At 46.0% G+C, this 11,068-nt stretch overlaps 1 protein-coding gene across 3 annotated transcripts in view; it reads right to left on the bottom strand.

Annotated features, from left to right (window-relative positions):
• LOC106594219 (C-terminal-binding protein 2) overlaps nt 1-11,068 on the bottom strand; it is a 414,303-nt gene that overhangs the window by 85,589 nt on the left and 317,646 nt on the right. For all 3 annotated transcript variants that reach the window (XM_045701166.2, XM_045701165.2, XM_045701164.2), the window contains one exon: nt 4,093-4,237. In XM_045701166.2, the coding sequence (XP_045557122.1) occupies nt 4,093-4,237 (145 nt within the window). The remainder of the gene's footprint in view (nt 1-4,092; nt 4,238-11,068) is intronic.

Genomic DNA, 11,068 nt, shown 5'->3' with positions numbered 1-11,068 from the left:
ACCTGGGGGAGGAGGACACACAGAGTTAAAGACACCTGGGGAGGAGGACACACAGAGTTAGAGACACCTGGGGGAGGAGGACACACAGAGTTAGAGACAGCTGGGGGAGGAGGAGACACAAAGTTAGAGACACCTGGGGGTAGGAGGAGGACATACAGAGTTAGAGACGCCTGGGGGAGGAGGACATACAGAGTTAGAGACACCTGGGGGAGGAGGAGGACATACAGAGTTAGAGACACCTGGGGGAGGAGGAGGACATACAGAGTTAGAGACGCCTGGGGGAGGAGGACATACAGAGTTAGAGACACCTGGGGGAGGAGGAGGACATACAGAGTTAGATTAAGAGACACCTGGGGGAGGAGGACATACAGAGTTAGAGACACCTGGGGGAGGAGGACAGAGTTAGATTAAGAGACACCATTACAGAAACAAACACACAGGTTAGATGTAGATCAGGTGTGTAGAAATACAGTTGTTAATTGGTTAGAGGGGAGCAAACCATACAATACCCATATAATACATACCAAACAATACTCCATATAATACATACCATACAATACCCATATAATACATACCATACAAAACCCCATATAATACATACCATACAAAACCCCATATAATACATACCATACAATGTCCCATATAATACAATACCATATAATACAATACCATACCCCATATAATATATACCATACAATACACGATATAATACAATACCCCATATAATACAACACCATACAAAACCCCATATAATACAATACCATGAAATACCCCATATAATATATACCATACAATACCCCATATAATACAACACCATACAAAACCCCATATAAAACAATACCATGAAATACCCCATATAATATATACCATACAATAACCATATAATATATACCATACAATACACCATATAATAGAACACCATACAATACCCAATATAATACAATACCATACAATAACCCATATAATATATACCATATAATACAATACCACCCAATACCCCATATAATACAATACCATACATAATACAATACCATACAATAACCCATATAATATATATCATACGTATGCATGGCTTTTTCAAGGTTTATGTGTGCTTGGTTTTTAAAATGGTCGAATTAATTAACTAAACTAAAAATACAATACCCCATATAATATATACCGTACAATATCATCCAATACACCATAAAATACAATACCATACAATACATCATATAACACAATACCTCATATAATACACCATCTAATACCATATAATACACCATACAATACAGTGTACAATACACCATTTAACACCATATAATACAATAAAACACAATACCCCATATAATACACCATATAATACCATACAATACCCCATATATTACAATACCACATAATACACCATCTAATACCATACAATACCCCATATAATACACCATCTAATACCATACAATACCCCATATAATACACCATCTAATACCATACAATACCTCATACAATACCCCATATAATACCACACAATACCCCACATAATACACCATCTAATACCATACAATACACCATGTAATACAATACCACACAATACCCCACAAAATACACTATCTAATACCATACAATTCCCCATATAATACAATAGCACACAATACCCCACATAATACACAATCTAATACCATACAATACCTCATATAATACAATACCACACAATACACCATCTAATACCATACAATACCTCATATAATAATACCACACAATACCCCATATAACACACCATCTAATACCATACAATACCCCATATAACACACCATCTAATACCATACAATACCCCATATAATACACCATCTAATACCATACAATACCTCATACAATACCCCACATAATACACCATCTAATACCATACAATACACCATCTAATACCATACAATACCTCATACGATACCCCATATAATAATACCACACAATACCCCATATAATACACCATCTAATACCATACAATACCCCATATAACACACCATATAATACCACACAATACCCCATATAATACACCATCTAATACCATACAATACCCCATATAATACACCATCTAATACCATACAATACCCCATATAATACACCATCTAATACCATACAATACCCCATATAATACACCATATAATACCACACAATACCCCATATAATACACCATCTAATACCATACAATACCCCATATAATACACCATCTAATACCATACAATACCTCATACAATACGCCATATAATATCCCATACAATAACCTATTCAATACAATATCACACAATACACCATACATTCAATCAATTCATCAATCAACCAATCACATGTATTTAGAAAGCCCTTTTTCAATCAGCAGATGTCCACATGCTATACATAAACCCAGCCTAAATACCATACAATACCCCATACAATACCATACCATACAATGCCCCATATAATACCATACCATACCCCATACAATACCATACCATACAATACCCCATATAATACCATACAATACCATACAATACCCCATATAATACCATACAATACCCCATACAATACCTCATATAATATCATACAATACCCCATACAATACCATACAATACCCCATATAATACCATACAATACCCCATACAATACCCCATATAATACCATACAATACCCCATACAATACCATACCCCATATAATACCATACCATACCATACAATACCCCATACAATACCATATCATACCCAATTCCATTTACATAAATATTCAGACCATTTACTCAGTACTTTGTTGAAGCACCTTTGGCAGTGATTACAGCCTCGAGTCTTCTTGGGTACGATGCTACAAACTTGGCACACCTGTATTTGGGGAGTTTCTCCCAGTCTTCTCTGCAGATCCTCTCAAGTTGGATGAGGAGCATTGCTGCATAGCTATTTTCAGGTCGCTCCAGAGATGTTCGATCGGGTTCAAGTCCGAGTTCTGGCTGGGCCACTCAAGGACATTCAGAGACTTGTGCCGAAGCCACTCCTGCGTTGTCTTGGCTGTGTGCTTAGGGTCGTTGTCCTGTTGGAAGGTGAACCTTTGCCCCAGTCTGAGGGTTCTGAGTGCTCTGGAGCAGGTTTTCATCAAGGATCTCTCTGTACTTCATCTTTCCCTAGATCCTGACTTGTCTCCCAGTCCCTGCAGATGATAAATATCCCCATAGCATAATGCTGCCACCACCATGCTTCACCGTAGGGATGGTGCCAGGTTTCCTCCAGACGTGACGCTTGGCATTCAGGCCAAAGAGTTCAACCTTGTTTCATCAGACCAGAGAATCTTGAATCAAATGGTCTGAAAGTCTTTAGGTGCCTTTTGGCAAACTCCAAGCAGGCTGTCGTGTGCCTTTTACTGAGGAGTGGCTTCCGTCTGGCCACTCTACTATAAAGACCTGATTGGTGGAGTGCTGCAGAGATGGTTGTCCTTCTAGAAGGTTCTCCCATTTCCACAGAGAAACTCTGGAGCTCTGTCAGAGTGACCATCGGGTTCTTGGTCACCTCCCTGACCAAGGCCCTTCTCCCCCGATTGCTCAGTTTGGCCGGGCGGCCAGCTCTAGGAAGAGTCTTGGTGGTTCCAAACTTCTTCCATTTAAGAATGATGGAGGCCACTGTGTTCTTGGGAACCTTCAATGCTGCAGAAATATTTTGGTACCCTTCCCCAGATCTGTGTCTCGACACAATCCTGTCTCGGAGCTCTACGGACAATTCCTTTGACCTCATGGCTTGGTATTTGCTCTGACATCTCAAGGATGATCAATGGAAACAGGATGCACCTGAGCTCAATTTCGAGTCTCATAGCAAAGGGTCTGAATACTTGTGTAAATAAAGGTATTTCTGTTTTCTATTTGTAATACATTAGCTCAAATTTGGGGTATTGTGGTATTATTGGGGTATTGTGTGTGATGAGGACAAACATTGATTTAATCCATTTTAGAATAAGGCTGTAACGTAACAAAATGTGGGAGAAAAAAAAAATCAAGGGGTCTGATTACTTTCCGAATGCACTGCATGTGTTAACGAAAGTAACTTTGGATAAAAGTGTCTGCTAAATGACTACATCCTGCCGATCATAATTCAGTGAATATCGGTGCATACCCAGCTCTCCGGCTGCCTTGATGTCGATGTTGTCGTAGCCGCTGCCGATGCGGATGATGATGCGTAGAGCCTTGAACTTCTCTAGGTCCTCTCTGGTCAGAGTGATGGTGTGGTACATCATGGCCCCTACCGCTTCGTTCAACACCTGGAGAGACAAACAAACATGGTCAAGATACATGGTCAGGAGGACATACACAACACTGTCACACACACAGTTAGGACACTTCCTCACAGGGCCGTAGCTACACAGTTAGGACACTTCCTCACAAGGCCGCAGCTACACAGTTAGGACACTTCCTCACAAGGCCGTAGCTACACAGTTAGGACGCTTCCTCACAGGGCCGTCGCTACATAGTTAGGACGCTTCCTCACAGGGCCGTAGCTACACAGTTAGGACACTAACCTCACAGGGCCGTAGCTACAGAGTTAGGACACTTCCTCACAGAGCCGTAGCTACACAGTTAGGACGCTTCCTCACAGGGCCGTAGCTACACAGTTAGGACACTAACCTCACAGGGCCGTAGCTACACAGTTAGGACACTTCCTCACAGGGCCGTAGCTACACAGTTAGGACACTTCCTCACAGGGCCGTAGCTACACAGTTAGGATGCTTCCTCACAAGGCCGTAGCTCCACAGTTAGGACGCTTCCTCACAGGGCCGTAGCTACACAGTTAGGACACTAACCTCACAGGGCCGTAGCTACACAGTTAGGACGCTTCCTCACAGGGCCGTAGCTACACAGTTAGGACACTAACCTCACAGGGCCGTAGCTGCACAGTCCAGACCTCGGTAATCAGTCGGGATCTCAACTTACTGTTGCTAGGTAGAATAGTAGAATACACAAGGTGTCATTTCTAAAATGGTTTGTGCATCGTCAGTCTTCCTCTTGTTAGGCAGGTAGCCTAGTGGTTAGAGCGTTGGGCCAGTAACCGAAAGGTTAGAGCATTGGGCCAGTAACCGAAAGGTTAGAGCATTGGGCCAGTAATCCCTGAGCTGACAAGGTAAAAATCTGTTGTTCTGCCCCTGAACAAGGCAGTTAACCCACTGTTCCTAGACCGTCATTGTAAATAAGAATTTGTTCTTAACTGACTTGCCTAGTAAAATAAAATAAATAAATAAAAGTAGAATAAATAAATGTGTCACTGACAGTCACTCAGTTAGCCCGCGTCAGTTAAACATTTTTATATTGGTAAATGAGTCTGTCTATCTAAACAATGGGAGAACCACTGCCTCCTCTCATTGAAGCCACGGAGGTTCAGAAAACATATAGTGAAAGAGGAAATGGCCATCTTTGTGTTCAATCTTCGTGTAACATTTTTTTGGTGTCAATCATGGTACAAATATTTGCTTCTAATACACCAAATGTATGTCCTTGAACCGTTCATTTTAAAATCGCACACAGAAGAAGTTATGAGTATAATTTAGTTGCTAATGTCAGCCTGCAGTACCCCGGTCGGCCTTCACCTTGAGTTACTCATTGAGAGGGGGCAGCACTGAGCTAGCCTGCAGTACCCCGGTCGGCCTTCACCTTCAGTTACTCATTGAGAGGGGGCAGCACTGAGCTAGCCTGCAGTACCCCGGTCGGCCTTCACCTTGAGTTACTCATTGAGAGGGGGGCAGCACTGAGCTAGCCTGCAGTACCCCGGTCGGCCTTCACCTTGAGTTACTCATTGAGAGGGGGCAGCACTGAGCTAGCCTGCAGTACCCCGGTCGGCCTTCACCTTCAGTTACTCATTGAGAGGGGGCAGCACTGAGCTAGCCTGCAGTACCCCGGTCGGCCTTCACCTTGAGTTACTCATTGAGAGGGGGGCAGCACTGAGCTAGCCTGCAGTCCCCCGGCCAGCCTTCACCTTGAGTTACTCATTGAGAGGGGGGCAGCACTGAGCTAGCCTGCAACACCACTTCCTGGAGTAGCTCAAACTGCCCATGTTATGTCTTCATGAGACGCCATCTTAATTGGCTTCAATGCGCTATTGAGTCTTCACATAGGAATGAATGGTGTCACGTTGATCGATGGCTTTGTCCATTCTTTTTTTACAGTCATTAACTACGTTTCCATCCACAGTTTTTATGCGAGTACAGTCATACCGTATAAAAACTAAAAAGTAACGATAGCTGTGACGGAAACAGGAAGTTTCGGTACAATTGTATAAATGCCGACAGATAATTTGTTTGTTTGACATGGTGAGATCGGTTTGTGTTTGGTAAATTGTATTATGTGCGAAATGGTGGTGGAAGCGCCTTTATGCGTAACTATTGATAGAATTATCATATGGAAGTAAACTTGGAATCATGGGAAAGCATTCAGTTTAATAAAGCGACAGATGAAATAAGTTATGATGAACTACACAAGGTGGTGAAAGCGCACGGTGACGAGCTTGATGCTCCTTTCCCAGAAAGGGTCTTATTCTGGTGACATGGTGATCGATGCTTCCTACTGCCGTTTGACAAATATAGTGGGTCGCTCAACTAAACGTTTTGCGATTATGCTGACGGGATTCAGAGGTCATTTGTGGTTTAGTACGGTACCCCGAGTCACTACCTCATTGTTCCAGACCAGCTCAAGGGGGACTTAGAGTACTGATTATGCTTTTGGGTCCCAAGGCGCTACTGCAAAAAATGTCTTCCCCCACCCCATGGCAAAATGTGTAAACCTTTTGTTAATTAAAATACTTTTTCTGCGATCATTCTGTACATATTAAATTATATATTTTAATCCCGGTTGCTGAGTTAATGTGAGTTAACGTGTGGTGGATAATTGTAGGCTATGTGTTTGTAGACAGACTGAGGTGAAGGAAGCTACAGCAACCAAGGTGATAATGGCTGGGGTCATATTTTCCTTCTTTAAATGACAGAAATACAGTAAATGAGCTTCAACTTTCTTAAAATGTCTCCTGGGTGGACCTGGTAGACGGTAGAGCTGTTAGATGGTAGAGCTGTTAGATGGTAGAGATGTTAAATGGTAGAACTGTCTCCTGTTAGACGGTAGAGCTGTCTCCAGGGTGGACCTGTTAGATGGTAGAGCTGGTAGATGGTAGAGCTGTTAGATGGTAGAGCTGTCTCCAGGGAGGACCTGTTAGATGGTAGAGCTGTTAGATAGTAGAGCTGTCTGCAGGGTGGGCCTGTTAGATGGTAGAGCTGTTAGATGGTAGAGCTGTCTCCAGGGTGGACCTGTTAGATGGTAGAGCTGTTAGATGGTAGAACTGTTAGATGGTAGAGCTGTCTCCAGGGAGGACCTGTTAGATGGTAGAGCTGTCTCCAGGGAGGACCTGTTAGATGGTAGAGCTGTTAGATGGTAGAGCTGTCTCCAGGGAGGACCTGTTAGATGGTAGAGCTGTCTCCAGGGAGGACCTGTTAGATGGTAGAGCTGTTAGATGGTAGAGCTGTCTCCTGGGAGGACCTGTTAGATGGTAGAGTTGTTAGATGGTAGAGCTTTTAGATGGTAGTGCTGTTAGATGGTAGAGCTGTTAGATGGTAGAGCTGTTAGATGGTAGAGCTGTCGCCTGGGAGGACCTGTTAGATGGTAGAGATGTCTCCTGGGTGGACCTGTTAGATGGTAGAGCTGTTAGATGGTAGAGCTGTTAGATGGTAGAGCTGTCGCCTGGGAGGACCTGTTAGATGGTAGAGCTGTCTCCTGGGTGGACCTGTTAGATGGTAGAGCTGTTTGATGGTAGAGCTGTTTGATGGTAGAGCTGTTTGATGGTAGAGCTGTTAGATGGTAGAGCTGTTAGATGGTAGAGCTGTTAGATGGTAGAGCTGTCTCCAGGGTGGACCTGTTAGATGGTAGAGCTGTTAGATGGTAGAGCTGTTAGATGGTAGAGCTGTCTCCAGGGTGGACCTGTTAGATGGTAGAGCTGTTAGATGGTAGAGCTGTTAGATGGTAGAGCTGGTAGATGGTAGAGCTGGTAGATGGTAGAGCTGTCTCCAGGGAGGACCTGTTAGATGGTAGAGCTGTTAGATAGTAGAGCTGTCTCCAGGGTGGGCCTGTTAGATGGTAGAGCTGTTAGATGGTAGAGCTGTCTCCAGGGAGGACCTGTTAGATGGTAGAGCTGTTAAATGGTAGAGCTGTCTCCAAGGAGGACCTGTTAGATGGTAGAGCTGTTAGATGGTAGAGCTGTCTCCTGGGAGAACCTGTTAGATGGTAGAGCTGTCTCCAGGGTGGACCTGTTAGATGGTAGAGCTGTTAGATGGTAGAGCTGTTAGATGGTAGAGCTGTCTCCTGGGAGGACCTATTAGATACTAATTCAAGGTTAAAGCTCTCCCTCTCTCTCTCTCTCTCTCTCTCTCTCTCTCTCTCTCTCTCTCTCTCTCTCTCACACTCTCTCTGTATATCTCTCTTTAATCTTCTCTCTCTACTACTCTCGCTGTCCTCATGTACCCTCTCTCTCTCTCTGTCTATCTCTCTTTAATCTTCTCTCTCTTCTACTCTCGCTGTCCTCATATACCCTCTCTCTCTCTCTGATGCTCAGGCCGTCGCCACTTCTCTGAAGGGGTTAGTGATTTGCTGTAGAGCCAGGGACAAAGCTCTGTTGCAAGAGGAGTGACTATAGAAATTAACGGGTTTGTGAGAGAAATAGTCTCTTGAGCGCCACTCGTTTACTTAAATGGAAAGTCTGACCTAATCTGTCTGTTACCCTCCCCCTCCTCTGTCCACACACACCCACACCCACACCCACACACACACACACACACACACACACACACACACACACACACACACACACACACACACACACATGAACCCTATTTTGAGAAGCATCCATTCTGACAGGGCTGGTTTCCCTGTGACACCTAGCAGAGGCCTCCGCTGTTGGAGCTCTATCGTGTGTGTGTGTGTGTGTGTGTGTGTGTGTGTATTCACAGACTCCATGTCTTCCTGGATTGTATGACTATGAGGTCATCTGAGCGGTGTGTGTGTGTGTGTGTGTGTGTGTGTGTGTGTGTGTGTGTGTGTGTGTGTGTGTGTGTGTGTGTGTGTGTGTGTGTGTGTGTGTGTGTGTGTGTGTGTGCGTGCGTGCGTGCGTGCGTGTTCACAGACTCCATGTCTTCCTGGATTGTATGACTATGAGGTCATCTGAGCGGTGTGTGTGTGTGTGTGTGTGTGTGTGTGTGTGTGTGTGTGTGTGTGTGTGTGTGTGTGTGTGTGTGTGTGTGTGGTGTGTGTGGTGTGCGTGCGTGCGTGCGTGCGTGTGTGTTCACAGACTCCATGTCTTCCTGGATTGTATGACTATGAGGTCATCCGAGCGGTGTGTGTGTGTGTGTGTGTGTGTGTGTGTGTGTGTGTGTGTGTGTGTGTGTGTGTGTGTGTGTGTGTGTGTGTGTGTGTGTGTGTGTGTGTTCAGTGGGGATGACGGTAATGCTGTAATGCTGAGGGAGGACATTTTCAGCAGGCCCCTCTTTACAGCTGGAGAAGTGGAGTCTCTGCTGAACGTCTACTGGCTACAGACCTGCTGTCTGTCTGACATCATGTTTTCCTGGACGGACAATCTCTGTTGAACATGCTGAATAATCCTCTGGACCATGTACTGTATATCTAGGATATTATAAAACAGACCCACGCTTGGCTTCTGCACACACAGACACTAATAGTATCTGTAGATCCTTAATACAGCCGTTCCCCGTGAGAAATCCTTCCGGTGGTTTGAGGAGACGAGTACCTCACCATGTTAGTCTCAGTTAGTGATGTAACATGGTCACCAGTTGTAGGGGTCTGTAACAGGTGGGGTGGATAGAGGGGTCTGTAACAGCTGGGGTGGATAGAGGGGTCTGTACCAGGTGGGGTGGATAGAGGGGTCTGTACCAGGTGGGGTGGATAGAGGGGTCTGTACCAGGTGGGTGGATAGAAGGGTCTGTACTAGCTGGGGTGGATAGAGGGGTCTTTACAAGCTGGGGTGGGTGGAGGGCTCTGTACCAACTGGGGTGGATAGAGGGGTCTTTACCAGCTGGAGTGGATAGAGGGGTCTGTACCAGCTGGAGTGGATAGAGGGGTCAGTACCAGCTGGGGTGGATAGAGGGGTCTGTACCAGGTGGAGGGGTCTGTACCAGGTGGGGTGGATAGAGGGGTCTGTACCAGCTGGGTGGAGCGAGGGGTCTGTACCAGCTGGGGTAGATGGAGGGGTCTGTACCAGGTGGGGTGGATAGAGGGGTCTGTACCAGGTGGGGTGGATAGAGGGGTCTGTACCAGGTGGGGTGGATAGAGGGGTCTGTACCAGCTGGGGTGGATAGAGGGGTCTGTACCAGGTGGGGTGGATAGAGGGGTCTGTACCAGCTGGGTGGATAGAGGGGTCTGTACCAGCTGGGTGGATAGAGGGATCTGGACCAGGTGGGGTGGATAGAGGGGTCTGTACCAGCTGGGTGGATAGAGGGGTCTGTACCAGCTGGGTGGATAGAGGGGTCTGTACCAGCTGGGATGGATGGAGGGGTCTGTACCAGGTGGGGTGGATAGAGGGGTCTGTACCAGGTGGGGTGGATAGAGGGGTCTGTACCAGCTGGGTGGATAGAGGGATCTGTACCAGGTGGGGTGGATAGAGGGGTCTGTACCAGGTGGGTGGATAGAGGGGTCTGTACCAGGTGGGGTGGATAGAGGGGTCTGTACCAGCTGGGTGGATAGAGGTGTCTGTACCAGCTGTGGTGGATAGAGGGGTCTGTACCAGGTGGGGTGGATGGAGGGGTCTGTACCAGGTGGAGGGGTCTGTACCAGCTGGGGTGGATAGCGGGGTCTGTACCAGCTGGGTGCATGGAGGGGTCTGTACCAGGTGGAGAGGTCTGTACCAGCTGGGGTGATTAGAGGGGTCTGTACCAGCTGGGCGGATAAAGGGGTCTGTACCAGCTGGGGTGGATAGAGGGGTCTGTACCAGGTGGGGTGGATAGAGGGGTCTTTACAAGCTGGGGTGGGTGGAGGGCTCTGTACCAACTGGGGTGGATAGAGGGGTCTGTACCAGGTGGGGTGGATAGAGGGGTCTGTACCAGGTGGGG

This window comes from Salmo salar, chromosome 18, assembly GCF_965601325.2.
Source record: "Salmo salar chromosome 18, fSalSal1, whole genome shotgun sequence".
Taxonomy (NCBI): domain Eukaryota; kingdom Metazoa; phylum Chordata; class Actinopteri; order Salmoniformes; family Salmonidae; genus Salmo; species Salmo salar.
Note: the sequence above shows the minus strand (reverse complement) of the source record. Positions and strands in the feature narration are given on the sequence as shown.